At 38.5% G+C, this 27,955-nt stretch overlaps 17 protein-coding genes across 17 annotated transcripts, besides 1 other annotated feature; 6 read left to right on the plus strand and 11 right to left on the minus strand.

The window, feature by feature from the left end:
• Nucleotides 1–476: 476 nt before the first annotated feature.
• Nucleotides 477–917, plus strand: SRP14 (RNA-binding signal recognition particle subunit SRP14; the record flags this gene model as incomplete). The annotated part of the gene is made up of 1 exon (NM_001180151.1): nt 477–917. One exon carries the CDS (start codon nt 477–479, stop codon nt 915–917), a length of 441 nt encoding a protein of 146 aa, NP_010191.1.
• A 170-nt stretch (nt 918–1,087) lies between these two features.
• UBX3 (clathrin-mediated endocytosis regulator UBX3) lies at nt 1,088–2,455 on the minus strand (the record flags this gene model as incomplete). Its single annotated transcript, NM_001180150.1, has 1 exon — nt 1,088–2,455. One exon carries the CDS (start codon nt 2,453–2,455, stop codon nt 1,088–1,090), a length of 1,368 nt encoding a protein of 455 aa, NP_010192.1.
• A 274-nt stretch (nt 2,456–2,729) lies between these two features.
• RAM1 (protein farnesyltransferase) lies at nt 2,730–4,025 on the minus strand (the record flags this gene model as incomplete). The annotated part of the gene is made up of 1 exon (NM_001180149.1): nt 2,730–4,025. The coding sequence occupies one exon, from the start codon at nt 4,023–4,025 to the stop codon at nt 2,730–2,732; it is 1,296 nt and encodes a 431-aa protein (NP_010193.1).
• Nucleotides 4,026–4,515: 490 nt separating this feature from the next.
• NUR1 (Nur1p) lies at nt 4,516–5,970 on the plus strand (the record flags this gene model as incomplete). The annotated part of the gene is made up of 1 exon (NM_001180148.1): nt 4,516–5,970. The coding sequence occupies one exon, from the start codon at nt 4,516–4,518 to the stop codon at nt 5,968–5,970; it is 1,455 nt and encodes a 484-aa protein (NP_010194.1).
• A 142-nt stretch (nt 5,971–6,112) lies between these two features.
• ASM4 (FG-nucleoporin ASM4) lies at nt 6,113–7,699 on the minus strand (the record flags this gene model as incomplete). The annotated part of the gene is made up of 1 exon (NM_001180147.1): nt 6,113–7,699. The coding sequence occupies one exon, from the start codon at nt 7,697–7,699 to the stop codon at nt 6,113–6,115; it is 1,587 nt and encodes a 528-aa protein (NP_010195.1).
• Nucleotides 7,700–7,909: 210 nt separating this feature from the next.
• Nucleotides 7,910–8,695, minus strand: LUC7 (Luc7p; the record flags this gene model as incomplete). Its single annotated transcript, NM_001180146.1, has 1 exon — nt 7,910–8,695. One exon carries the CDS (start codon nt 8,693–8,695, stop codon nt 7,910–7,912), a length of 786 nt encoding a protein of 261 aa, NP_010196.1.
• A 413-nt stretch (nt 8,696–9,108) lies between these two features.
• Nucleotides 9,109–9,930, plus strand: YDL086W (carboxymethylenebutenolidase; the record flags this gene model as incomplete). The annotated part of the gene is made up of 1 exon (NM_001180145.1): nt 9,109–9,930. One exon carries the CDS (start codon nt 9,109–9,111, stop codon nt 9,928–9,930), a length of 822 nt encoding a protein of 273 aa, NP_010197.1.
• A 229-nt stretch (nt 9,931–10,159) lies between these two features.
• On the minus strand, nt 10,160–10,366 carry YDL085C-A (uncharacterized protein; the record flags this gene model as incomplete). The annotated part of the gene is made up of 1 exon (NM_001184455.1): nt 10,160–10,366. The coding sequence occupies one exon, from the start codon at nt 10,364–10,366 to the stop codon at nt 10,160–10,162; it is 207 nt and encodes a 68-aa protein (NP_075208.1).
• Nucleotides 10,367–10,906: 540 nt separating this feature from the next.
• NDE2 (NADH-ubiquinone reductase (H(+)-translocating) NDE2) lies at nt 10,907–12,544 on the plus strand (the record flags this gene model as incomplete). Its single annotated transcript, NM_001180144.1, has 1 exon — nt 10,907–12,544. One exon carries the CDS (start codon nt 10,907–10,909, stop codon nt 12,542–12,544), a length of 1,638 nt encoding a protein of 545 aa, NP_010198.1.
• Nucleotides 12,545–12,932: 388 nt separating this feature from the next.
• Nucleotides 12,933–14,273, plus strand: SUB2 (ATP-dependent RNA helicase SUB2; the record flags this gene model as incomplete). Its single annotated transcript, NM_001180143.1, has 1 exon — nt 12,933–14,273. One exon carries the CDS (start codon nt 12,933–12,935, stop codon nt 14,271–14,273), a length of 1,341 nt encoding a protein of 446 aa, NP_010199.1.
• Nucleotides 14,274–14,621: 348 nt separating this feature from the next.
• RPS16B (40S ribosomal protein uS9 RPS16B) lies at nt 14,622–15,485 on the minus strand (the record flags this gene model as incomplete). Its single annotated transcript, NM_001180142.1, has 2 exons — nt 14,622–15,029; nt 15,462–15,485. The coding sequence occupies 2 exons, from the start codon at nt 15,483–15,485 to the stop codon at nt 14,622–14,624; spliced, it is 432 nt and encodes a 143-aa protein (NP_010200.1).
• A 634-nt stretch (nt 15,486–16,119) lies between these two features.
• RPL13A (60S ribosomal protein eL13 RPL13A) lies at nt 16,120–17,084 on the plus strand (the record flags this gene model as incomplete). Its single annotated transcript, NM_001180141.1, has 2 exons — nt 16,120–16,123; nt 16,489–17,084. 2 exons carry the CDS (start codon nt 16,120–16,122, stop codon nt 17,082–17,084), a joined length of 600 nt encoding a protein of 199 aa, NP_010201.1.
• A 413-nt stretch (nt 17,085–17,497) lies between these two features.
• RPP1A (ribosomal protein P1A) lies at nt 17,498–17,818 on the minus strand (the record flags this gene model as incomplete). Its single annotated transcript, NM_001180140.1, has 1 exon — nt 17,498–17,818. One exon carries the CDS (start codon nt 17,816–17,818, stop codon nt 17,498–17,500), a length of 321 nt encoding a protein of 106 aa, NP_010202.1.
• Nucleotides 17,819–18,337: 519 nt separating this feature from the next.
• On the minus strand, nt 18,338–20,167 carry THI3 (branched-chain-2-oxoacid decarboxylase THI3; the record flags this gene model as incomplete). Its single annotated transcript, NM_001180139.1, has 1 exon — nt 18,338–20,167. The coding sequence occupies one exon, from the start codon at nt 20,165–20,167 to the stop codon at nt 18,338–18,340; it is 1,830 nt and encodes a 609-aa protein (NP_010203.1).
• A 479-nt stretch (nt 20,168–20,646) lies between these two features.
• MRK1 (putative serine/threonine protein kinase MRK1) lies at nt 20,647–22,444 on the minus strand (the record flags this gene model as incomplete). The annotated part of the gene is made up of 2 exons (NM_001180138.1): nt 20,647–21,740; nt 22,033–22,444. The coding sequence occupies 2 exons, from the start codon at nt 22,442–22,444 to the stop codon at nt 20,647–20,649; spliced, it is 1,506 nt and encodes a 501-aa protein (NP_010204.1).
• Nucleotides 22,445–23,052: 608 nt separating this feature from the next.
• On the minus strand, nt 23,053–24,084 carry MDH3 (malate dehydrogenase MDH3; the record flags this gene model as incomplete). The annotated part of the gene is made up of 1 exon (NM_001180137.1): nt 23,053–24,084. One exon carries the CDS (start codon nt 24,082–24,084, stop codon nt 23,053–23,055), a length of 1,032 nt encoding a protein of 343 aa, NP_010205.1.
• Nucleotides 24,085–24,466: 382 nt separating this feature from the next.
• Nucleotides 24,467–24,926: an origin of replication (ARS412; Putative replication origin; identified in multiple array studies, not yet confirmed by plasmid-based assay).
• On the minus strand, nt 24,667–27,816 carry VAM6 (Vam6p; the record flags this gene model as incomplete). The annotated part of the gene is made up of 1 exon (NM_001180136.1): nt 24,667–27,816. The coding sequence occupies one exon, from the start codon at nt 27,814–27,816 to the stop codon at nt 24,667–24,669; it is 3,150 nt and encodes a 1,049-aa protein (NP_010206.1).
• Nucleotides 27,817–27,955: the final 139 nt, after the last annotated feature.

Genomic DNA, 27,955 nt, shown 5'->3' on the forward strand with positions numbered 1-27,955 from the left:
TTCGTTGAATTTCACTAAACAACTAACGAATACCAAAAAAATGATCCGTATTAAGTAATGTATATACATATATATTGTCAAATACAACAAGATATTTAATAAACAAAGAATAGATGAATTAGGATTGAACCGGTAAAAGGAAAGCTGTGAACATGGTATTTCTCTTATCGGGCTTTTCAAGATCACCACTGAGTGGCATTTTAAGCACATGAGGAGATGAACGTAGGCAGATCAAAACATTCAGCCGATGATAAAGACTACAACAGCTATTTGATTGTCTTTGCATAATCGCCCTAAATTGGAGGCTTCTACAAAACAACTAATTACATATTCTTACTTCCTCGCCCGTGCAAAAGGATAATATATCTCTCATTTGAAAAAATAGCCATACTTAACGTTAATGTTTAACTTACGGGTTGGCATACCTCTTCTTTAATACAAATCAAAAAACGTAGCTTTCTTACCACCCTAAAACAATGGCAAATACTGGCTGTTTATCACCAGGTGCATTTTTATCAAAGGTTCCAGAATTTTTCCAGACTGCGAATGAAAAACATATAACTGTGCGTCTAACGGCCAAAAGACTCATAGAACACGATCCTGTGGAAGGGAATCTTGAATTTGATTCTACCAACCATCCTGACTATGATGTATCTAAAAAGGCTTCTGAAATTTCAGTTAGCTCAAGATCTGACAGAGAATACCCACTATTAATCAGAATGTCTTATGGCTCGCATGACAAGAAAACAAAATGCTCAACAGTGGTAAAAGCAAGTGAGTTAGATCAATTTTGGCAAGAGTATTCATCTGTATTTAAGGGGGGCATGCAGAATTTGATCAAGAAGAAGAAAAAGAAGAGTAAGAACGGTACCATCAGTAAGACAGGAAAGAAAAACAAGGTAGCGAAGAAAAACTGATGCACGTGACACTTGAGTCAAAAGGCATGTGCGCCTCTTGTTATCTTTGGATGTGTAGATTAAAGGATGGCAACGTAGATATAAAAGATTAATTGCATAAAGTTGTGTAGATATAAATTTAACTAAACTTTAGAATAAACGTTTTGAGATGACTATTTTTGAAATTCCTTTCATTCGTCCAGGCGTTCCATTACAATATTTCCTGATGGATATATGCCGCTAACGTCAGATATTTTGGTAGATAAATCAAGCTCTCTTCTTGGTACCGGCGTGATCAATTTGAAGCTATACTGGTGCTGATAATTAGCAGGTTGGTATACGGGTAAAGTATCGTTTTCTGAGTTCAACATGTCATGCAACTGTAATTCTACGAAGGCATATATCTCCTCCGTTGGTAGAGATGCGTCAAACTTTCTCACTAATCTCTGCCCATTTTCTAGTCTGATCGCAACTTTGCTTGCATCTTTATCAGAAGAGGGTTCGGGTTTTAGTTGGCTTTTTCTCCACAATAGCCATTGGTTTTCTATTCTTTGGTGCTCTCTTTCCATTTGTTCTCTTTGGGTCTGTTCCAATCTTTCTGATTCTCTTTGTTGATCACGTCTTAAGGAATCCTGGTATCTTGAATCCTGTTGTTGTCTTATTAATCTCTGCATTTCAATATTTTGTCTTTGCTGACGCAATTGAATTAATCGAGAATAATTCTTGGAGAATATGGCCTCCAAATCTTGGGCTTTGTAGTTAGAAATAGAACCTTCAACTCTTGCTATTAACTCTATTTTTTTCTCAGCCTTTAAAGAAATTATTCCAAGTAGGGGATATTGCCTAATTTTTAATGCATTGGAAACTTGCAACCCCTCGGATGTAGTAACGTCACCATACCATAGTAATACCTGGTACTTCCTTATCATGTTAACAAAGGCTTCTGAGCACAATATTTTATTAACGTAATCCATATGATTATCCAACAATGGGTCATGTAAATAAATGACTCCAAATTTCACTTGTTCGCTACAAGCATCCAATAATTCAGTGTAACTATTTTGCATAATGCTTTTGGAAAATGTTCCATTTTCAGGGTTGTATAAAGAACCAAAACTAAACTGGACCCCACTGCTCTCATTGTTGCTCGTACTGTCAGTATTGCTGCCATCATCATTATTCCCGTTACCTTCAGAACACGTTACAGCTTGAGCTTCGTTTTCTAGATTTTCTAAAAGACGGTGTAATTGGGAACTGTGGTCTAGTAAACGGTTGTGCTTCCTCTGGTAGAATCCGTGAAGTCTTAATAGAGGTTTTAAAAGACGTGAACTTCGGACAATGAAATTCAATAAATAATAAAGAACTATTAGGGGAGCTTGAAATAAAAAATGGAGTATTGATTTTAAGCGTCCATCCCGGCTCTGTGTGGGTTCATTTGTATTGCTGTTTTGATCTTCTGTCCTTCCATTCAAATCAGCAGGTGGTTCTTCTCTAAAAGCACCTGGGATTCGAATAAAGGAATCATCATTATTTCCAAAAGTATGCCTAAATATATCCATGTTTAAAGGGTATGTTTAAATCGCAGTCAAGCCGATTGATGAGGTACAACAAAATTTGGGAGTACGATTGCCCGCTGTTTTTGAACTTACTCTCACTTTTTGCTTCGTATGTAATTAAGCAAGGATGTGTTACAATAAGATTTCGCTTTGTTATTATCGTTTTAAAAGCGGTCGCCGAAGTGTCGAATAAAGGACAATGATAACGTAAAGAGAAAGAAATTGGAAAGAGACTGACCGCTAAGGAGATTGAATACATATATATAATAGTATGTGGTTAACTTGGAGAAGATAAATTGGATTTAAAGTAGTGGATAATTTTTCTTACATTTTCTATTGGTAAACCATAGACAGGGTTGACATCAGTAAGTTTCGATGATCCAATTAGGCGGTCTGGAGTACACTTAATATTATGTGGAGAATCATTAGGAGTGCAACTGTATGAACTTTCCGCAACAGCCAGTCCTAATAGGCAATAATTTGTATGGTAAAAGTCTGAGTGGGCCCCTGGTTTATCTCTCAAACCAGGTTGCTCTTTTTCTTGGCAACAGTACAATATGTAGTCCCGAAGAGCATGTTTGTTGAAGCATTGGCCATATCCAAAAGCTTCAAGAATGGCAGCCGAACCTCCAACCCAAAAACTATAGCAACCGTCAACAAGTTTGTTGCTCCTTCCGCAAAATCCTCGTTCTTCTTGCAATTGACGAGCACTAGACCATTCTAAAAGCTTTTCAACATTTATTTGGTCCATGGACCTTAAAATTGCTAGACTAGCTGTAGCACAGAAAGTATAGCCTCCGTGTGCCTCATCTACGTGAGGACAACTGCCGAATCCACCTTCATAATTTTGACAATTTTTCAAATAGTTTAACACACCTTCTGTAAGCTCTTCTGTAAGAATATTTAATAAGGTTGCTATGCTCAAGGCACAGTATATACCTCTTGTATCCACTTCTCCGACTTCTAAACAGGTCTTGAATCCTCCATTAGGCTCTTTCAACGATATCAGCCATTGGTAAATTCCTTTTCGATCAATTCTGTCCCAGCATCCATCTATGTTATCGCAAAGGGAGAGAGCATTAATTGCAGCATAAGTGCTGGCCAAATGAGATAATTGGCCAGGACCTCCACCAAAGGGTCCTCCTGAAGGACTAATAGTAAAGAGCTTATCTACAATTTTTCTTTTGGTGTCATCTGAAAGCCAGTCTCTGTCCATTACCTTCAATGAGTTAGCAATCCAATATAGCATCCACGGTTGTGAAGCATCTAGTGCTGTCATTTGTGGAGGTAACGATATCTCAAAAGCGACATCCAAGTACATTTTGTGAAACTCTTTCGTGAGAGCAGGTTCTATATTCTTTTCATCATCGTATATCTCTAATACACTTTGTAGTACTTTGTATCGTGCTTCTGTAGTGTCGGTTTCTAGTTCCTTCATCAATGGTTGGATTGCTTTACTTGAATCTACATGCGCTATATCGACGACTCTTTCCATAACTGGTCTCTTTCTTCCTAATAAGGCAGTATTTATAAATTTAGCCCTAGCTATGGACCTTCCTACTCTCTGTCGCATACGCTTTGATTGCCTATAGCTTTACAAGCACTGCAGTTGTTTCTGCATAAGAACGGCGATGATATGGACCCTTGCTTGGTTTATCCTAGCCACTTTCGCGTGTTTCAGTTTCAAGCTTTCCTAATCAGGCAACAGCTTATACGAAAAGATTAATAAGTTACAATGTTAAACAGTTTCGCTTCAAGACCTCTAACGTTAGCCAGAAATAATAAGAATAGGTGGATTAAGTTACAAGTGTTTTTGTCCTCCTACTTAATCAGAACAGAGCACGGGAATAGTGATCTCTTTCAATAGCGAAAGGAGGGAAAAATAGCCCTGCAATATATAAAGGAAGAAGTTAACACCGTATTAAAAGGGGTGAGGCCGTTGGGACAAGTGGTAGTTTCCTTAAAGTCTGGTTTGATTGACAATATTTAGAAGTTAGTGAAACGAACAACCTAAAAAACTTTGTTGTGCAGTAGAGAGCTTTACATTTACCTTCGGCAGTAAAATGGGTTCAAATGATTTGATAAATGAAGCATATGACGACTCGGAAGTAGTTGGTGAGGAAAGAGAATCAAAATCTGCATGGATGAAGAGGTGGTATCAGCTACTTACTTCTCCTTTAGACTTGCAGTTGGTAATAAATGAAAAGTTAGAAATGATCAACTGGGATGCTTATGCTAAAAGTCTAGCTAAGCCATTAGGGAATTTTTTAACAATACTTTTTTTTATCATAAGACTCTTGCAGGACAATTTGATCAAGCCCAACTATTACAAACTAAACGTCAAGTCTGGCGCTTTCGATCTTTCTAAATCCAATAAATTAAAAGAGTTTGATTATCTATGGGAGATATCATCCAGCTTTCAAAACAATAATCAATTTTATGCATTTCAATCTTGGTATTTTGTTACCTTAAGGTTTTTGAATAATCTTTTCAGGTTTACTATTTTCATACTGCTGTCCCTGAACCTGTACGTAAGCTGTAAATTCATGTTTGGATACTTTAAGACTTACAATCTCTTCCATTTGAAAAAAGAGTTCAACTCCCCAAACCTCACTAAACACAACTTGAAGGATCTAAGCAAAGAATACTATGAAGATATTTATAAGCAGTCCTTGTGGTCTATGTTGAAGCATTTTTTCAGAGGATCTCGTGATGACGGTCCTCATGTTAATCAAAATGAAGATGAGATATTTTTTCAGTTAAGAAAATGGATCCCCACTAACTTCATGATTAATCTTTTTGTGTCTTTTTCACCAACGGCAATTGTTTTTTTAAGCTTTTCTGATGTTTCGTTTACTTCAGCAATTGCTATAGTATTCCATCAATATATTCTGGATTATATCATAACTAAGAGATTTCAAAGAAGCGTGGACGACGACTTGATTTTATCAAGTGCAGCTTTGCAAGAATATGAGGACAAGCATATAATGGCACGAATTAACCAATGCAGCAATATAGATACTCTATCATCTGCAATGGGTACTAGATCTAAAACACCGAGAATATTCACCACTCACTCCCTATGTGGCGAAGAAATCAGAGAGGTTTATAATTATGAAAAAAGGGAATTTGAGGCATTACCGAAAATGACAGAAAGTGTGCCAGGATCCCGTGAAACCAGAATAAAGGATTATGGAGGCATTTCTCAAGTATCTGACCATCAAAGTCATCCCATTGGTTTTCATTATTCTCCTAGAATGTCCCCATATTATAGGGATAAAGTTTTGGATAACAATTTGGCTCAATCATCGTCAAATGAAAATTTAGAGAAGGGCGGAGCTTACCTGCCGAATCAAGACCAAAATAGACCATCGAAATCCCTGAGCCCATTGAGAAAAACGCCTTTAAGCGCACGACAGAAAAGGTTTGAAGGCTCAGAGTTCAATGTATTGAATAAGAATGATATTAATTCCATTCTTCGCTCTCCAAAGAAAAAGAAGAACTATCACAAAAGATAACGTTTCTTAATTATGTCTAAGTATATACAGTTACGTAAAAATCAATAAACAAAAGTAAAACAATGCTGTTTGAAAAGTTATCAAAATAATAAATGTATGAAGTATTGTAAATGTTCATGAATAATTAGCTGGACGATTTCTGTTATAGGTCATTCCAACCAAATAACCAATTACTCAGTTTGTGCGTAAAACCAGCAGGTTCATTATTTCTGTATTTCGCTTCTTGCTGACGCATTTTCGATTCTAGGTTTCGCAACAGATTAGGAATATTCGAATTCGGTCCTGCATTTTGCATGAATGGCAATTTGCCATCTATTACATCCAGCCGCTTATTCGGAGAATTTGCTACTATTGGACTTGAAATATTTGTTGGATTACCAGCATGACCGGCAGGAGTATTATCGTCTTCCCTCAGAAGAGTGCCATCAGTTATTATTACGTTTGGTGGGGATGGTGTATTAGATGTCGACGATGTGGAGGAATTTTGATACATAGAAACGTTGAATTCTCCAATGTCGTCGACATTATCAATTTTGCAGCCAGCTAATTGCTCCACCGCATTTTTTGAATATGGGATGCAACCAATCAAAGAACCGCGAAATATGGTTCCATTTTCCTGCAGTGCTCTCAAAGCAGAAGATGGAGAATTATAAGTGAGTTTGACCCAACTTTCACCAGTAAATATTGGATATTTTTTGTTATTCGACTCATTATTTCTGCCTTTTAAAGTAATAGATTTATTAACAGTAGAATCGTTTTCATCACAGCCTGTATCATGATTATGGAATATTCTGAAGGTGTTGGGGTTAATCCCGCGACCCAATCGCAATACTTGAAAGTCTTCCATAATATGACCGAAATGGGAGAAGTGTTCAATCAATTCATTGGAAATTGATTCAGGATAGCCAAATACGATAATTGCGCTCAAACTAGAAGACTTGGAAGATGTTTCATGGACTTTATTGTTTGTTTCGGCGGTGTTGTAATTATTATCTAAATGGTTCTGTTCAATGTTTGCTATTCTAACATAAGAGTCTTTATCAAAAACATTTGGAGTATTTTTGGAATCATAAGCTGACCTATTTGTTTTCTTCGCCGTGTATTTGTCGGTAACAAACTGAGTTGTTAATGATGGAATAGAACCGAATTCATCCTCGCGTTGCCAATCCTGTAAAGTAACGGAGGGTGGAATATCGTTAAAATTTGACAACAGAGAATTGATGTCATTATTTGCCGCAGACTTATTTCTTTCATTATGCTTGGAATCTTGATTTTGCTTACTGAAATTTCTCATAGTAGCGTTCATAGAAGATGAATCATCATTCTGGTTGATGTCAGAAGAAGAATTTTGCTTTGTTGTCTTCCTTCTTATCACCGTATGAGGAGTGAATCTCTTTTTAGGATTATTCACCCAGCTAGGATTATTCCCTTGGCCATGTTGGCTTATGTTATTTGTGCCGTTTTTAATGTTGTTGTTGTTGATGCTATTGTTACCGATATTACTACTATAGTTATTGGCGTTTACAGTATTGGAAAGTGAGTTTCCAAATCGTAAAGAACTTGCATCGGATGATCCATTGAATTGCAAGTGTTGCTGCTGTTGTTGTGGTTGCGGTTGCGGTTGTGGCTGCAACTGTGATTGCGATTGAAACATCTGGGTTGTCTGTGGTGCTTGCGACGTGAGGTTAGTAAATCCACCGTTATTATTGCCTGAACGTATTCCAAACATTTTAATTTGCCGTTCCTTGTTTTCAGGTTACAGAGAAAAAAAAAAAAAGAGAGCGAATAAAAAACTTAAATAGATAGGGAAACGATATGTCTACCTTATCGGGAAATAAACTATGCAGAGGTATGTGTGTGATATTCACAAACCTTTCTTCTTTCATAAGTACTCTCCTTCGAACAAAATTTTTCTAGCATCATTTTTTTATGTATGGCCCTACACAAAGCGTCTTCCGGGTAGTGTAGTAGCTGTCTTGCTGGCGTTAGTTGTCCGGTTATTCTTCATTAGCCGATCATAATCCTCTCTCATCTTGACATATCCCAGATGAATCTTCCCCAAGAAGTGGTCAGCAAGCCTTCTGTCTGTATCTAAACGCGATAGGTATGCCCCACACACCTCGCAAACCTGTAACTTTTGCTGGGCGCTCTGGCCCACGTTTTCTGTAATGTTTCGTACACGTTTTGCAACTTCTTTCCTTTTACTAATCAGTTCTTGTAATTTGACTGACTGTAGCATACCCATACTGACTTCATCTGCACGAATTAAAGAATCAATCTCTTGTCCCATTAGGCCTATCCGCACGTCCAAGACATCTAGTTCTTCGGTAACCTGCTGAATCTTCATTCGTTCCTCAGCGGTGTGTTTTAGATTTTGTAGTGCTACGGATATCTGGCCATTACACTCATTAACAAACCGAGATAGAATGGCCAGATATTCTCTTTCGAATTCGGGAAACGTTTTGCCCTGCTTGACCTCTCTCTCGTACTGAATTTTATGCTTGGTAAGATGCATCTGCGGGCATTTTCCCAGGCTCTGCTTGGTGCCCTGAAACAGGTCGTAGGGGCACTCGCCAACAAGGTATGACTTGCAGATCTTGGGATCGTGTAGTCCGAGGTCTCTTTTTTGATGCGAATACCTGTTGTGGCGGAAACTGAAGTCCCTGCCCATCAGCTGTTCGACGAGTTTGCGTTGTTCTGCGGCAGGCGTTGACATAGTTGACATTCTGACGGTAGTTGGCAGCTTTCTGCTGGGAGTGTAGAGCCTTTTGTAGTATAACTTTTTGTTCTTTTCTTTCTTCTCTAATGCCTGAGGCTTCGGCGGTTATTCGGGTAATACATTAAGGAAGTTGCCATGATGTGGAAGAATACGACTAGTCAGTTAGCGATGGCCAGCTCCTTTACCTAAATCATGTGGCCTATCTTCAGATAGCATACTACCACCAACCATCAATACCTCAATGGCTTTCAACAAGTACCCTTCGTCGGGTTTTCAGCTTTTTTCCTACTTTGCTGGATGCTTTGTGAAGATCAGGAAGAAATTTTATCGGAAAAACCTCACTAGGAGAAACTATATAAAAGAAGGGTCAGACTGAAAATGACGCCGTAATAAACTCGTGGTAGTAGATAAAGCAAACAATGTTGATTACTGAGACCTTTCATGATGTGCAGACATCATACGGCACCACTCTGCGTATATACGTATATTCTCCTAAGATTGCAGGCTATCCACAAGCTAAGTTTCCTGGGGTGATTCTGTACAGTGAAATTTACCAAGTGACGGGTCCGGTTCGTCGTTTTGGTCAAAGAATTGCGTCTGAAGGTTACGTTGTGGTGGCACCTGCCATATACCACAACTTTATGGGCCCTGAAGCGTTGCCCTATGACGTGCAGGGTACCGATATTGGTAACGAGTACAAGATCAAGAAGCCGTTAGAATCATACGATGAGGACAACAAACTGTGTTGCGATCTACTTTTCCAGTTACCCCAATTCGATGGTAAGAGAATTGGTTCCACAGGAATGTGTTTAGGTGGCCATTTGGCTTTTAGAGCGCTCCTGGACAAAAGGGTTACCTGCGCAACCTGCTTCTTCCCTACCGACATCCATTCCAGAACCTTAGGTCTTGGCCAGAACGATAACTCTTTGGAACGTGTTTCGAAGGAGTTGGGTAATAACCAAGAAATGGTTTTGATCTTCGGAACTGCGGACACCCATGTCGACCCGCAAGGCCGCGATCTAATCAGAAAGACCCTCAGAGACCACGGAGTAAAGTTTACGTTCTTGGAAATCCTGGCTGCCCAGCATGCGTTCATCCGTGACGAGTTCAGCAAGGGCAGGTTCGACTCCGCTATCACTCAAAGTTGTCTCGGCTTCTTGTTCGAGCAGTTCAACAGAAAATTGAGAATCGATTTGGGTGAATTTGTCGATGACAATACACCTTTGGAGCACGTTTGTTAAGATCTTCACTCTGTACACGCTATATACTAAATAACAATAAGAAAAAGAAAAAGAAGCACAATATAGGAAAGCGTTCTAATTAACTAAAGAAAAAAAAAAAATAAAAAAAAAATAAAAAAAAGGTAACTAAAAAGGACAAAAAACATAACAGCTGTTTATAAAGTACTTTATACGTAAGAAACTACTGGCACTATTCATTCCAATAAAAGGACAGGTATAAAGTGTCTGCTTATCTTCTCGTCTTTTCGGCTTTTAACTTCTCAAGCTTTTCAGCCTCTCTTCTAGCATCTGCGGCGGCCTGCTTTTGTCTCAAGATTTCGGCGTCTGACTCCATTCTTTTCTTAGGATCACCACTCTTTTTCTGGTTCTTAGCCATGTCCTTTTGTTTTTTCAAGTTTTTTTGTCTTGCCAAGTCTCTTTGATTACCTCTAGCCATTGTTAAAGATGTATCGTCTTGCGACGTAATTTGTTGCTCTGTGTAGTATTGATCTTGTTGGTATTGCTAGAAATGCTTCAGCAATACTGTATAAAATATGGAAACGTTGCCATGGCAAGACAAAAGAAGTGATCTTGAGTGAAATAATAGAGCCCGGATGGCCGGGTAAATTCAACCGCTCGTACCGTTTATAATACGCATAAACGCCGAAAATGTCTCTATTTTAGTCATTCCCCAGAGTGCGGTATTGCGTACACCTGTCATGCGTTCCTTAGTGCCGATAGATATACTAATATCGATGCGTCACAGTAGCAGATCATCTCTGACACTTGTTTCCCCATTTTTTTTTTTCATTTTTTAAAGGGTTTCTCTACAGCCTACAGGCCTCCCCTAATAAGTCAGCCCCTCCCTTTGGAGTGCGCTGTTGACCTGCGTATATAAGAGGTATATCAGTGCCAGTAGGTAAACCCATCTTGCGGGGATTGTACCAGGAACATAGTAGAAAGACAAAAACAACCACCGTACTTGCCATTCGTATAGATGCTGCCCAGACTTGGTTTTGCGAGGACTGCTAGGTCCATACACCGTTTCAAGATGACCCAGATCTCTAAACCTTTTTTCCATTCCACTGAAGTTGGTAAGCCCGGACCACAGCAGAAGCTATCGAAATCTTACACTGCGGTATTCAAGAAATGGTTTGTCAGAGGTTTAAAGTTAACCTTTTACACGACGTTGGCCGGCACATTGTATGTGTCATACGAGCTGTACAAAGAATCGAACCCACCCAAACAGGTTCCCCAATCGACCGCTTTTGCTAATGGTTTGAAAAAGAAGGAGCTGGTTATTTTGGGTACAGGCTGGGGCGCCATATCTCTTTTGAAGAAATTAGACACGTCTTTGTATAACGTGACCGTGGTGTCGCCAAGAAGCTTCTTTTTGTTCACACCGTTATTACCCTCAACGCCTGTGGGTACGATAGAGATGAAGTCTATTGTCGAACCGGTTAGATCGATCGCTAGAAGAACGCCTGGAGAAGTTCACTACATTGAGGCGGAAGCGTTGGACGTTGATCCAAAGGCCAAAAAAGTAATGGTGCAATCGGTGTCAGAGGACGAATATTTCGTTTCGAGCTTAAGTTACGATTATCTTGTTGTTAGTGTAGGCGCTAAAACCACTACTTTTAACATTCCCGGGGTCTATGGCAATGCTAACTTCTTGAAAGAGATTGAAGATGCTCAAAATATTCGTATGAAGTTAATGAAAACCATAGAACAGGCAAGTTCATTTCCTGTGAACGATCCGGAAAGGAAGCGATTATTAACGTTCGTGGTTGTTGGAGGGGGCCCTACGGGGGTTGAATTTGCCGCCGAACTGCAAGATTACATCAATCAAGATTTGAGGAAGTGGATGCCCGACTTAAGTAAAGAAATGAAGGTTATCTTAATTGAAGCCCTGCCTAATATCCTAAACATGTTCGATAAGACGTTGATCAAGTATGCCGAGGACCTTTTTGCCAGAGATGAAATTGACTTGCAAGTGAATACTGCCGTGAAAGTCGTAGAGCCAACCTATATACGCACTCTGCAAAACGGCCAAACAAACACGGATATCGAATACGGGATGCTGGTTTGGGCCACGGGAAATGAACCAATCGATTTTTCAAAGACACTGATGAGTAGAATACCGGAGCAAACTAATAGGCGTGGTCTGTTAATTAATGACAAGTTGGAGCTTCTCGGTTCTGAGAATTCGATTTATGCAATTGGTGATTGTACCGCACACACGGGTTTCTTTCCCACGGCACAAGTTGCACATCAGGAAGGCGAATACTTGGCCAAGATCTTGGATAAAAAATTACAGATAGAACAATTGGAATGGGACATGCTCAACAGTACCGATGAAACTGAGGTATCACGTCTACAAAAAGAGGTTAATTTGAGGAAATCTAAGTTGGATAAGTTCAACTACAAGCATATGGGTGCCCTTGCGTACATCGGCTCTGAAACCGCAATTGCAGATTTGCATATGGGCGACTCATCATACCAGTTGAAAGGTATGTTTGCCTTCTTGTTTTGGAAATCCGCTTATTTGGCCATGTGTCTCTCTATCAGGAATAGGATTTTAATTGCCATGGACTGGACCAAAGTTTACTTTCTTGGAAGGGATTCCTCCGTGTAGTCCTTGTTTTATATATTCATTGTTCCAATTCAAATTGTTTACTATCATTTACGTATTATAACCAGTATTTCCCTTTATTGGTCATGGAAGATTCGCGTTACCCTTACTCGTTAACAGTGATATTATTTGTATATGTGATGAAAATTTAAGAAAAAAATAGTCGACAACACGCCGAATAAACAAAGGGTTTCTTCAATACCTGATATAGTAGCTAGAGGGCAGAAGTTTGAGGTGATATCTTTCTGAGTGTTGTTATTTTTGTAAGTCGTAACACGGAACTGTTTGCCTGTTGGAATTTTACGTTACTATTCTCATCGGTATAACTAGCTTATATTCACTTTGGCAATAGGTTAAAAAAAGCTCGTTCATTTTTTTAAAAACAGCAACGATGTCACACGAAGGTGAAGAAGATTTATTGGAGTACTCCGATAACGAACAAGAAATTCAAATTGATGCCTCTAAGGCCGCTGAAGCTGGAGAAACTGGCGCCGCCACTTCTGCAACTGAAGGTGATAATAATAACAACACTGCAGCTGGCGACAAGAAAGGTTCCTATGTTGGTATCCATTCCACCGGTTTCAAAGATTTCTTGCTAAAGCCAGAACTATCAAGAGCCATCATTGACTGTGGTTTTGAACATCCTTCTGAGGTCCAGCAACATACCATTCCTCAGTCAATTCATGGTACCGATGTCTTGTGTCAAGCAAAGTCTGGTTTAGGTAAGACAGCTGTCTTTGTCTTATCCACTCTGCAACAATTGGACCCTGTTCCAGGTGAAGTTGCCGTTGTTGTCATTTGTAATGCTAGAGAACTGGCCTATCAAATTCGTAACGAGTATTTGAGATTTTCCAAATATATGCCAGACGTTAAGACAGCAGTCTTTTACGGTGGTACTCCAATTTCTAAGGATGCTGAACTTTTAAAGAATAAAGATACTGCTCCTCACATTGTTGTTGCAACTCCAGGTCGTTTAAAAGCGTTAGTGAGAGAAAAATACATTGATTTGTCACACGTCAAGAACTTTGTCATAGATGAATGTGATAAGGTTTTAGAAGAATTAGACATGAGAAGAGATGTGCAAGAAATTTTCAGAGCTACTCCAAGAGACAAACAAGTCATGATGTTTTCAGCCACACTTTCTCAAGAAATTAGACCAATTTGTAGACGCTTCTTACAGAATCCATTGGAAATTTTCGTCGATGATGAAGCTAAGCTAACCTTGCACGGGTTGCAACAATATTATATCAAATTAGAAGAACGTGAAAAGAACCGTAAATTGGCTCAATTATTAGATGATTTGGAGTTCAATCAAGTCATTATTTTCGTTAAATCTACCACAAGAGCTAATGAGTTGACCAAACTATTAAACGCCTCTAACTTTCCGGCTATCACCGTTCATGGTCATATGAAACAAGAAGAACGTATTGCTCGTTACAAGGCTTTCAAAGATTTTGAAAAACGTATTTGCGTGTCCACAGATGTTTTTGGTAGAGGTATCGATATTGAACGTATTAATTTAGCCATCAATTACGATTTGACTAATGAAGCTGACCAATATTTACATCGTGTCGGTAGAGCTGGTAGATTTGGTACTAAGGGTTTGGCTATTTCATTCGTTTCTTCAAAGGAAGATGAGGAAGTCTTGGCTAAGATCCAAGAGCGTTTCGATGTCAAAATCGCTGAATTCCCAGAAGAAGGCATTGATCCGTCCACTTATTTGAATAATTAATAAAGGAAAAAAGATACGTTTTTATATAGATTATATAAAGATTTTGTATTATTCAAACGAACAAAACAAACAAAAAAGGGGAAGTGGAAAAAAATTAGCAGTTATAGCGAAAGATTGAGTTTTTGTTGGAAAATGAACGTAGTGTAGTCATTTCGTGAACGCACAAGACAATTCTATTGGGCATCACATGGCAAAGCATGATAAGGAAATGAAGTTTTGGGAATGATTCTAAATTAACGTTTTACCCGTTATAGGAAGATATACAGTATATGTAAGTAAAAAGTTTTTTAATACAATAGATGTGCAAAGAAAAGTGAAGAGATTTCTGGAAAAAATCTTGAAATTTTCTTAACGGTAAGATTTTTGGAATCTAGAACGAGCACCCTTACCACCGAATTTCTTTGGTTCTGGTCTTCTAGAATCAGCGATCAACAAAGTTCTGTCGTAAGAGGTGAAGGCCTTCTTCAATTCGTTCTTGGATTGTTCGTCAACGTACTTTTGGTGGTAAGCGACTAAACCCTTAGCAATAGCTTGTCTGATGGCGTAGACTTGAGAAACATGACCACCACCAGTGACTCTAACTCTGATATCGATGTTGGAGAACTTGTCCAAACCAACCAACAATAATGGTTCGTAGACCTTGAATCTTAGGATTTCTGGTTCAACCAAAGTGATTGGAGAACCGTTGACCTTAATCAAACCCTTACCGGCCTTGACGTGGGCAACAGCGGTAGCTGATTTCTTCTTACCAAAAGTCTGTTATAAAACCAAAAATGAAAAACATTTCGTGTCACATGTTAGTAAAACAGAAATTCAAAATCCTCAAAAATATTATGAACTGTGTAAAAGGGTGAAACAAGTGAGGTACCCTGGCACTTCCTCTTTGGAGCATTCTGTTCAAAATTCATTGCAAGGGGAGCGAATGAATAAATAAGACCGCAAAAGACGCTCATTACTTTACTCCACAGAGAAATTAAGTATAATATTTTCCCACACAATTTATTGGTTATTTCTACTCGGTCTTTAACGTGTGAAATGGTGATCCGTTGTTCTAAAACTATGATTCGCATCTAGTGCTTGCCCCACCCGTCTTATTCAGGTGATATGGTTCTTAAATTGAAATTATCTCACTGCATGGTTTCAATATCCCTCACAAATTCGTGACATCGTTTAAATTATTTAACATACTTGGACACTTGGGACGGCAGACATCTTGTTGCTTATTCTCTTGCTGTATTTTTCGAAACACTGCTAAATAAAAAGGTATATATTAAATAGTCTACTGCGTAACCTATACATTTTACATGGCATTTACTTTTGACTTTGCCAGTGTTACTCTCTGCGCTAGGATAATATTCGGTGGTATAGGCTCACGCGGCCTGGCCGGAACGAACTGCTACCAGTTCTGTTTCCCTCAGCTAGAGGGAAACAGAGAGAATTTCCGCCCAGGTCAAAGGCCACAGCATCCTTCTAGAGGAGGAGCGACAACCTAAGGAAAATTCAGTTTTTCCTAGATCGCATACATTTTTCAACCACTTTTTTTCACAATGCATTATTTTTCAACATGTATGGGTGTTTTTTCTGAATATCAGACTCTTTTATGGAGTAAAACAAGCTATTAATATGTGACCCATACATTTCCTGTTACATCCTTACATATATGCAGGCAATTTTTTGTAGTTAGAAAATTTAATTTTTTTCTAGTCGGAATAATCACAGTAGAGGTGTGGAAATCTTGGAAAATTTGAAATGATCGGATATTAGCTACTAATCCATTTAAGCTTGCAGCATTCTGTTCGAAGGGGTTTGAGAAAAGCATAGTACAGCACAGCAGGAATCGTACACAATGGGTATGTCTACTATAAAATAATTCAAATCACTTTTGTCATTTCATAGACCAAAGAAGCTCGCTTGTTACCTTAGAGGATTATACTAGTGCACAAAGGCATGCATAATACAACACACGTTATTGATGAACCTAGAGAGGCTAAAGTTATTTTCTAATAAATCATGAGATTTTTCTCCTTTTTACAATAACTGAGCAGTCATAGTAATGGCCAAGCAAATTCGAGACAGGACCTTTGTACCACTATTTGCTGAACTCATTGTTAGAGTCTTCTTAGATAATATGATAAATTTGGTGTCTAATTGAAACGTCCACTTTTCTGTATACTAACAATTTTTAAAATGGGATCTACCAATTGAATTATATCAGCCATTTCCAAGAATTTACCAATCTTAAAGAATCATTTCAGAAAGCACTGGCAAGAACGTGTTAAAGTGCACTTCGACCAAGCTGGTAAGAAGGTTTCTAGACGTAATGCTAGAGCTACCAGAGCCGCTAAGATTGCTCCAAGACCTCTAGATCTCTTGAGACCTGTTGTTAGAGCCCCAACTGTTAAGTATAACAGAAAGGTCAGAGCTGGCAGAGGTTTCACCTTGGCTGAAGTTAAGGCCGCTGGTTTGACTGCTGCTTATGCCAGAACTATCGGTATCGCCGTTGACCACAGACGTCAAAACAGAAACCAAGAAATCTTTGATGCTAACGTTCAAAGATTAAAGGAATACCAATCTAAGATTATTGTTTTCCCAAGAAATGGTAAGGCCCCAGAAGCTGAACAAGTTTTGTCTGCTGCTGCTACTTTCCCAATTGCTCAACCAGCTACCGATGTTGAAGCTAGAGCTGTCCAAGACAATGGTGAATCTGCTTTCAGAACCTTGAGATTAGCCAGATCTGAGAAGAAATTCAGAGGTATCAGAGAAAAGAGAGCTAGAGAAAAGGCTGAAGCTGAAGCTGAAAAGAAGAAATAGATCTAAAAACTTCATCAAAGAATTTTTCATCCACAATTTTTGTATTTTCCTTCTTTTTTATCTGTTCAATTTCATAAATAATATATATGTACAATGTATAAACGGGAAGCCATCACTTATAATTTATCATTTCCTTAACTTTATAGTCTGGGTGAGAATATGGTTGACAGTATTTTTACAAGTTAGCGCAGTTTTCTTGATATGATGGAACATTATTGTATTAGTAGTAGTCAGGTTTGCAGGCTTTTCCTTCGAGCACAACGTGGCATTATATATAGCATAGAAGAGATGCGAAAGATGGTATTGAACAAAAAGAAAGTACTGTCTTATTGTATTAAAAGCGACTATATAGAAAAATTATAAAAAATTTTAAATGTTAGAATATGCAATTTCTTCTAAACAGTGCGGCACTTCTAATCAAATAAACCGAAACCCATGTCGTCATCGGATTCTTCTTTAGCTTCTTCTTCTTCCTTTTCAGCTTCGGCTTCACCGGCTTCACCACCAGCGACACCACCAGCGACACCAGCTGGGGCAGCAGCACCAGCGCTGAAGTTGACCAATAAGTCCTTCAAGTTTTGGCCGTCCAAAGCCTTAGCAAAAATATCAGCCCAGATATTTTCAACTGGGACATTGGCAGCGTTAGTCAAAGTCAACAACTTTTCAGAAGAGATTTCGATTTCAGAGTCAGCCAAAATCAAGGCGGCGTAAGACAAAGCGGATTCAGTAGACATTTCTTCTTGTTATTTTAGAGATAATCGGTTTAAGCTGTTGTATTGGACAAAGCGGACTATTTCTTTATTCTTTTGATTTCTTTTACTAAAAATTATTCAGAACAGAAGAGATCGCAAACTTTATAAAGATATTTTTTTCAAATACCATGTAAAGGCATTCTTTAAAAAATGAAAAAAAAAAAATCATTACAAAGTTGCGTGGTATCATCTTACGATATTCGTACCTCACGATATGTAGCAGACATAGATGAGGCTACAGGGTTAAGGCTTCTTTTAAATGAAGTATTAGACAAGATACTAGAGTTTAATAAGATCACGTATGGTAATGTTATTTCTTGCTGTGACAATTTTAGAAACAGAAGGCATGTGAGTTTTCATATTACATTAATTAAATGAAATTTTTATAAGCTAGGCTACTGTTCAGCGAATAAATATTTTCAAGCCAGTTTTATGAGGCAGGAAACGTCGCATTCGAGCGGTAATCATGAGGGTCCCTGGTAGTAGGGCGGAGAGATCAGATCAGTATCCAACTTGATTTTTTTTTAGAAGTGGTTGGAATTCTGGAGTTGGCGTATTTACTGCGCTAGAATTTTCGTTCTCCTCTTGCACTTGTTTGCTCTGTTCTTTTTCTACCACCCACCTGTCAAGCAGAGCCTGTGGAACATCCCTTGGTGGTAGCATAATCTCTATCATCCGAATTTTGTCATTGGTCGCAAAGTTTGGGTCACTGATCATGGATCTGAATTCTCCAACAGTAATAATTTTTTTCGTTTCGTAGTTCGTGCAACCAAATACTCGCAATAATCCCAAGTAGTTCCAAGGTTGGATATCGTAATAACTAGCATCTGACCTGTGATGCAAAAACCTGTCCACAGAGTAACCTTGGTTATTCATCACAAAAATATAAGGTGTCAATCCCCACTTAACAATTGTGGATAATTCTTGAACTGTCAATTGGAAAGCACCGTCACCCATAAACAGAATAACTCTATGTTTAGTTGCGGGGAATTTATCCTTGTTTATCTCTTGAACAGCAAATTCTGCCCCAAGACACGCCCCCATTGTATATCCGACAGATCCCCAAAGAGCTTGCGAAATACCTAGTGTATTTACCGGAAATCTGGTCTGGTTAACTCCAAATGCAGAAGCACCAGTTTCTGTTATGATTATGTCACCTGGTTGGAACCAATGGGATATTTCATTCCAGACCCATTCTTGTCTCAAGAGGACATTTCCTGCTGGGTAAGGTCTTGGAACCATCATACTGGGTTGTTCGCTTGGTTGGTAAGACAGTTTAGATTCATCAAGATTTGCTAATATTTTCTGTAGTAGTAATTTAATGCTCAAGTCAGGATATGTGGCATTTTTCAATTTCACAGATGTAGAATATAGTAGCGCACAATTCTTAGTTTTATATTGGAAGTGGAAAGTTGACGTGCTGAATTCGGAGAGCATGCAACCAATGACGATGATAAAATCGGCAAAATCAACTACTTCTCTTACTTCTGGGGCTGATATCGAGCCCGTGAATACGCCCCCAAATTGCGGGTCTGTTTCGTTTACTGTACCCTTACCCATAGGTGTAACAAAAACTGGAAATTTAAGCCTATTACAAAGCTCTTTAGTCTCCTCGATTAAATTCTGTCGACTAGTACATGCATCTACGATGATTGCCGGATTCTGGCTTTTGTATATAAAACTCAATATTCGAGAAATAACTTCTTTCTCTACGTCTGGGTCGTTTTTATGCAATTGTAAATCCAGAGGTGTATTAAGCCTTGCTGATTCAATCGGGAGATTTACCTGGTTGACAGGCATGCCCATGTATACTGGCCTCTGTTCTATCCAAGCCTTTTTGATGCACTTATCGACTTCGTCGGCACATAATTCAGAGTCAATAATCAATGTTGTATAGCATGCTACATCACTGGCTATTCTATGAAATACCGTGAAATCACCATTGCCCAGAGTATGATGCAGTAGTAGTTGTTTCGTTTGTGCACTTGTTGGCGGCATACCCACTATGTGAAGTATTCCTACATGTTCAGCGTAAGATCCGGCCACGCCATTGATTGCCGATAATTCGCCTACACCAAAGGTTGTTATGAGACATCCCAAGCCTTTTAGTCGTGAGTATCCATCTGCTGCGTAGGCAGCATTTAACTCATTAGAATTACCGGCCCATCGTAAGTTCGGAATGTTGTATAGTTTATCCAGCAACGGCATGCTAAATTCTCCGGAGAGTCCAAATATGGTATGTATGTTCAGCTGGTTGAGCCGATGGAAAAGATAATCTGATATTGCTATACACTTCGGCAGTGCATATCTCTGTGTATAGCTAGAATTCATCTTCAGAATGACGACGGTGCGTTTTAGTAGTTATGTTCTTTCAAACCTTTTTTTTTTCGTTTTATTATATTTTACTCTTTTCTACACAATATCGATAATGAATTACGAATTTGGTGCTTACCAAAAGGTTCAAAGATTACTATGCCGTAAAGTATGAAGAAAGGGAAATTTGTTCAATGCATCGCAAGTTTCATCAATTTTTCTTCTATGTGAGTGCTTTTAGCAACTGTTTGCAATAAAGAAACATAGGAGTTCTTACAGTTGCCAAGGTTCTGCATATGCAGTCATACGCTTGTGGCCGGTGAAAATTTGGGCGACCGCTGCCTAGAAAAGCAGCAAGTGAAATTAAATGAAGGAAAGAGGACGGTCGTTATACGTTAGGTTAACTGCATACGCTGTGTATCTGTGTGCAGAAGACAAATGCATATTATGTAATAGTAATGATACAATAGACTAAGAAATTTGAAGGATGAGATATATCACAAAGACGATGAAGGTGCAGAAACAAAATGTTTCAACCGTTCTTCAATGGCGGGCCGTTCCACAAGTGGAACATGGCCCAACTCAGTTTCCACGTCGAAGTCAAATATACGCAGGTTTTGTGCTTTTACGTAAGTGTCGGTATCACAACGTTTGGTTTCGTCAAAATAGCTTGATAATAGACATTGTAGAGGTACCAATCTTTCGCAAGGGTGATACTTCAGAGTTTTTGTTAACAAGTCAAGAGTATCGGGATCTTCGGCTTTGAATATTTCAGCCAAAGTAATGGGCTTGATATTGGGGAAAACATGGTCTTCATAATTTGGGTTCATTCCTGAAATTTCATCCTTTGTGGGTATGCCCATTATCTTAATAATTTCCACCAACTGATCTATACCGCTTTCACCAGAGAACAAGGGCTTGCCCAAAAGCAACTCAGCAATGACACAAGCGCTTGACCACACGTCGACCTGGTTTGAGTAATTAGTGGCACCAAACATGAGTTCGGGAGCCCTATAGTACCTTGAACAGATGTAAGACACATTAGGCTGATCCGGTTTCAAGCATTTGGCACTGCCAAAATCGCAAATCTTGAAAGAAAAAGTTGTCGGATCCACCAGTAGGTTTTGCGGTTTTATATCTCTGTGACAGATTCGAGGAACGTTATGCAAATAGTTTAAAGCTTTGAATAGTTGGTATGCATAGAATTTAATTTCAACACGCGGCATCTGCATTTTCAAATTAACAAAATGACGAAGCCTTTGGTATAACGACTGAGGCATGTAGTCCAAAACCAGATTGAGGTATACTTCATCTTCTTCGTCCTTTTCGTAAAAGTAGTACTGTAGACCCACAGTATTTGGATGGCACAACATCTTCATAGTTTCGAGCTCCCTATTTTTATATCTTCTATCTTGTAGTACTTTCTTTATGGCAACTTTTTGATTGGTCTCAATTATTACAGTCGTGACTACAACACCAAATGAACCATGGCCAACCACTTCTGTCGTAGGATAACTGATGTCGATAGTTCCTCCATGATTTTTTCGGTCGACATCAGTTTTGCGGTCATGTTTATAAACCCGTTTATGAACTAAACCTATGTTAGTATATAATGTGATTCCCATAAAAAATGGTAGTTGATGTAATATGGAAAAATGTTCCGCTATGCTTCCTGATATTTCGTAAGCAAGTTTCTAAGATTAGGGATGCAATTTCATAAATCTTTATTTTACACTCTCTTTTTTTTTCTTTTAATTATTTTTTTTTGTGTCGCGATACTATGAACTGACAGTAGTTCCACTATTCACTCCGGTTGTGACGAAAGAAACATTCCTCCACTGGCAAGAACATAAAAAAAAAAAATAAAAAATAATTATACATACTAGTCCTTTCCTTGGTTTTAATATACCTATAATCAAAATTAATCATTTTCTCAACCTTCTCTTTACTAAGCTTGCTACTAATATTTTCGTGCTTATTGGCAACTTTTCCATCTGTTTTACTGTCCGAGATATTGGCGTGTTCAATGTGATCAACTGCAATACCCTCCTTTCCCCCGTCTATCAGTTTAGATATTATAAGATTCTCTATGTCGTTGATGTACTCTGAACTGTTATTGAAATTAGGTACAGTATGGTGAACTTGAACGTCGCTTACCTTTTTGATTGTATCAGGCTTTCTCTTCTTCTTTTCTAGGGCAGTATTACTCTGTATAGATGTCTTGTGTTTTAGCTGAAGGTTATCTGAGTTATTGAAGGAAATCTTTCGCACTAGGCTTCTCAACACATCGGTCATAGTAGACTATTTTACAATTTTCACCTCTTCAATCTTGAGATTATTTTCAAGTCCCTTCCCCGCAGTATGGTAGAAACGGAAATACTTGTATGCAGCAGGGTTCTTATAGCACCAGTATTTTTTAGAGAATGCTTATTTAAGTTGCAAGATATAGCGACAAAAGGAGAACCAATCTTTCTCAGATCCGCCGCTGGAACAGCTCTCCGGTAGATCCTAACGGATAATGCTGCCCCTGGTTAGTTCCTCATCGGACGACTTTGCTCCCAGGGGCGGCCTTTGTCTTTCTCTTTTGCAGAATCAACTCTATTTTCCCCACCCCCCCGCTTTTTTTTTTTCATGTTCCTTTACCAATCTTTGAAAAATCACGAGATGGTGCATATTTGACAAGGAACGCTTAAAACATCGTGGAGTGAGTGTGGTAAAGGTAAACTGGTCATAGCGGAATTGGTCATAGCGGCGTAGTGCAGCGCAGCCACTAGGAGGATATGGTTTCCTTTCCTTCAATTTACTTGAGTATAAAATATCATAGTAAGCGAAACATTATACAACGATATGAGTCAAGATACAAAGGAGTATAGAGTTAAGAAAAATATAAAAATTGAAGTAGCTCATAGCTTGGAAGAGTCTAGGATGAAACTCTTGCCTTTTTCAATATTCTTGCGTAGCTCTTTGACCGCAGTATTAACGAGTTGTTCCTCTCTCGGAGACAGTTTTTCCAGAACACTGGTATCGATGGATACTACGCTACCATTTCTCAAAACAATTGGCAAGGAAAAATACTCAATAGAGTTGTCGCCAACTAATTGCTGCGCTTTCTTACCGTTTTTTAAGCCTGGTAAATAAACGAATGCGGAAAGTGACTCCGTTTCTGGTTTCTCATTATGGAAGCTCCTCAAAACTTCTTCAGCAAACTTGGCCCCCGCGAACGCCATGGACAACGTGGCGGAACCGGCGCCCTGTTTAGCTTTGACAATTTCATCACCTCCGAACTGGACCCTATGAATGAAGTGCTCGTACTGCTTATCAAGTTGAAATACCAGCGATTTGTCGGTGATTATTGGGATAATGGTTTCCCCTGAATGACCCCCAATAACAGTGACCTTTCTGTGCATTGTAGTTTTGTCTTGTTCTTGTCCAATTTTGGGGTTTTTTAGCATCAAATAATCTACCAAAAAGGTTTCTGCACGTACCAGGTCAAGGTTCGTCACACCCATAACGTTTCCAGGTTTGAACTTACCCATTTTCTTCAAAGTTTCCACAGCAATAGGGACCAAACTGTTTACAGGGTTTGAAATGACTAAAATCCTCGCATTTGGTGCGAACTTTCCAACAGCGGTTACCAGGCTTTTGACAATACCGGCGTTCATCTTGAACAAATCATCTCTAGTTAAACCGGGCTTTCTGGGAACACCAGCCGGTATTAGCACCACCTGAGCATTTGACAAGGTGTTCTCAATACTATCCTTATCATAACCGACACAACTTGAGTTGGTGTTGATGTGAGATAAATCCTTACCAATGCCTTCCGCAGCTCGGATATCGTACAACGCCAGCTCGGAAACGTAAGGGCTTAATTTTAGCAGTAATGATAGCGGTTGTCCCACGCCACCAGAAGCGCCAAGAATTGCGACTTTGACCATGTTTATGATTGTTTGTCTCTTTTTATTTTCTTTTGCACTGACAAGTGTTTTCCCTTGATTTACGAAGGCCTTGATTGTTTTATGCTTGAATTCAAACCCAGCAATTCTTCCTTTTTCCCTTAGTCTTTTATAGGCCGGCGAAATTTATGATGGGCAGTAAAACTCCAATAGTAACGAACCGAAGGGGTTCAAAAGTTGTCAACTCGTGGAAATTCACACGTAAGAAGGATACAGAAAATCTTGAGTAATAGACCATGCCAAGCATGTCCACTAGTCATAACGGCATTGCTCGTCATACGATAGGGTATTGAACACCTTTCGGCCGGACCGGCGTTAACTCCGGCCATATAAATGTGGTAAAAAAGGGTACTGCGCTAATGGCCTACAAGTGTTCAAAACCTCTTCTATATAATAAGTTATAGTGTTCTTGTACATATGTCGCAGGCGCGAATACGTGATGTGATTTTAGCTGTTTAATTTTAAATTTTGTTCTTTTCCTAAACAATTCACGGAAAATCAACTGAGAGATTTTTAATATATATAAGAAATACTAACAACAATAACAGCAGCTGTTAAGGGATCTTACTTATTATTTAGCTCATTTATAACTTCTCCCAAAGTCTTCTGTTTAATTCTCGAGGACTTTTCATTTTTAGCGTTAAACCGCTCCTGTAGTACTTTCCCACAGTTATAATGGGTGATGATATTTCTGCCTTCCCTGGTGAACCAGGAAATCGAATCTGTTCCAAAATTTGAAATTACTTTCTTGCAAATAGGACATTTATGGCTATCTGATAAGACTCCATACGATGACATGCGTTCATTGAGTTTGTATGTGGTGGCCACAAGCTCAACCTGGAGGAGTGCCTTTTCTAATCTGGTCTCATCCATCTTTGATGTGTGCTTCTTTAATAATTGCGACACCACCCTACCAATATCGTACAAGGAAATATCTTGAGGTAAATTTTTGTATATTTCCGCTGAATTCAATTTTGAACCATGGTCTTGCAAAAAATTCAGAATCAGCTTGGAGTTCCTATTGGAATCGTATATGGAGACTAACTTGCTGTACAAGTACAATAGAAGCTCTTCTCCCTTTGTCGAATCACTTTGGTACACGTCGTTACAGTAACTTGTCGCCGCTTTGTAATCATCTATCTCATCAAGTAATATATGCACAGCTTCCTTATGGTTTTCTAATTTTGATAAGGGGAAAATCTTTAGGTACTTTACGAAATTTAGTTGATTGGTTGGCAACTGGTCAGAGCCACTCTCAATAGCATCGTTCAATAACTTTAAAATTGTTCTAGGCTCATAGACAGATGTTGTTTCTAATAAAGACTTTAATTTGATTCTTGTGGAGGGAATATCTAAGTTTTCAAGATATAACTTGATCAGGACAGTATGCAATTTATTTCCCTCTAATCTAAAAGTACTAATTGCAAATTCTAAGTATTGTATGGCAAGTAACTTGTCGAACTTTTTGATGTACCCATACACTTTCAAATGGTCCCTACTGCTACAGGCTTGAGAATCATAAAAAAAAATCGAGGAAAGGATTTCTTTAATTGAGTCGTTGTGTCGATTTAGTAGCCAATCAGTATAAGTGAATATAACGTCTAACTGCGGGTTTGATAATTTTTTCAAATAATAAATAACTAATATTTTGACACCGTGATCGATTTTTTGGCGTTGTTTCTGGTCAGTATTATCATTTTCCAACTCATCGACCAAATCCGTGAGAAATTTCAAAGCTTCTTCATGATTACCACGTTTATAGTAAAAATCAATTAAATCTTTGAACATATGGCGTATTTTTAATTCGGTCACTATAACATGGGAATCGCAGTGGTTTTCTACACGAATGAATGGACCCACCATGGGGGGGTTATAGTAAAGATAACATTTGAATAAAACTGTATCTATCAGAGTTAACATTGTGTTAAGGTCAACATCATCGTGGTTGCTGATCAGAAAGAAATCAAAACTTTGCTTGATTTCACGGTCGCGATAGCACCAAGTTATGCGGCTTTCGTCATCGTTTTCCTTGCTTAATAAGTTTTGCAAATGTCGCCTTGTGTCAGTCAAATAAGGTAAACACCATCTGTTCAATAAGTGTGGCGGGATGTCATAAGTTTCCTTAACCTCCTCGGCTTCCTTCAACAAGCAGTGATGCTCTTGGCCCGTAATTTCCAATACCAAGCTTGAAATGGCTGAGGGAAAAACTTTCAAAATAACTAATTGAGGTGGAGCCCAAAATTTTATAAATAGGTCAAAAATACTCTTGATGATCATTTCTTCACATTTAGAACGAATCATTCTCGAGTTTCTACTCCTTTCTAGTTGTACCATATAATTTTGAAACTTATCGAAGATTCTTAGACACCACATCACTGTTAAATCCCTTAGTTTCATAGCACATATATCCAAGGATTCTTCTGGATTGTCCGAAACACATAACTCCTTAGAATGAGGAGAATCAATGAAGAACTTATAGAAAAGCACTTTTCTCCATAGTTGATAAAAATCAGGATCATTAATGTCACCACAAATAGACTCTTGATCATCATCTTCAGAGCCATCATCTACATGATAAGAGAATAACTGTACTTCGTCGTTTGAAGTCCATACTAAAAAGTAGGTTCCCGAGAGATTTTTGACCCATTTTATACCTTCTGGTATTTTTTGTTGCAAAAAAGTAAATCCATTTTCATAATCAACAAACTTGATGGTACTTGAATTATATAACATCAGGAGGTTGGACGACAAATATTGCATGTGATCGAATTCGGAATTTGATTCGGAAAATGTAGCATGGTCAGTGGCGATCAAAAATGGTTCCTCATTGTTATGCATTAACTCTACCTTGAAAATTTTTTTTGTAGCACCATCAATTATCATTGGGGTAGCGTCATTGCCGTCCAATTCAAAAGTATATCGTATTTTGTTGCCACGCTCGTTTCTTATGGTCCTATACCATAAGCTTGACATGCTCGACTTCCTGGACATTCTATCCATAGAAGAAAAGGATTGAGCATCAAAATGGCTATTCTTTTTGGGCTTCTTTTCAATGACTTTCTCCGCCTGCTCTTTGAGTTCGGTTAATGCTGATATCATATCTTTTGGGAATTTGTTTTTCACTGTTTTTTCTATTCTGATTAGAGAGGGTTTATTATATGGCCAATGATAGATACCTAAATCTGTCGCTAAGGTGATTCCTGTTTCACCAGGATATATGGACCGAATGGTTTCCTTTCTATACGATAACGATGCTTCCATCATATTTTTGTAAGTCCTACCCTCCCATATTAATACTCTCATCTTGGCAGTATTGATGGTTGAATATATTAGGTAAGTATTCTTTTCTTCTTTATTTTTGTGTGACCTTTCAAAGAGCCAGCAATGGTTTATACCTCTTCTGTCAATTATTCGATCATATTCGTGTAAATTTGTAGTGCTCAATAAAATTAAGGTTTCTTTACATTGTGCAAAGATAGTTGAAAGCTCGTTGGCAAAATAAAAGTTTTCAATCACTGGAGGCAAAGGATCATTTTTGGCGTTTTGTAAGAGATCAGGATATACTTGAAATAATTTGAGTGTATTGCCATCTCGAGAGTAAACTTCAACGTCACCATTTTTCTTTGCTAAAACTAATTTTTGTGACTGTTCAGTGGGCAAAATCGCAGTGATATCCGATGATTTCAGCGAGTGTAGCTTTTGAGCTCTTAACATTTAATTTTTGGTATAAATTGATATTTTGAAGGGTTTTTGCTGATCAATATAAGACCCGTCCGGTTGAAAAGATAATTGAACAGCCGTAAACCTAATTACAGGAATCGCTCTCAATTGGTAAGATTTACACGATTAGAGC

Source organism: Saccharomyces cerevisiae, chromosome IV (assembly GCF_000146045.2).
Source record: "Saccharomyces cerevisiae S288C chromosome IV, complete sequence".
In the NCBI taxonomy this organism is placed as follows: Eukaryota; Fungi; Ascomycota; class Saccharomycetes; order Saccharomycetales; family Saccharomycetaceae; genus Saccharomyces; species Saccharomyces cerevisiae.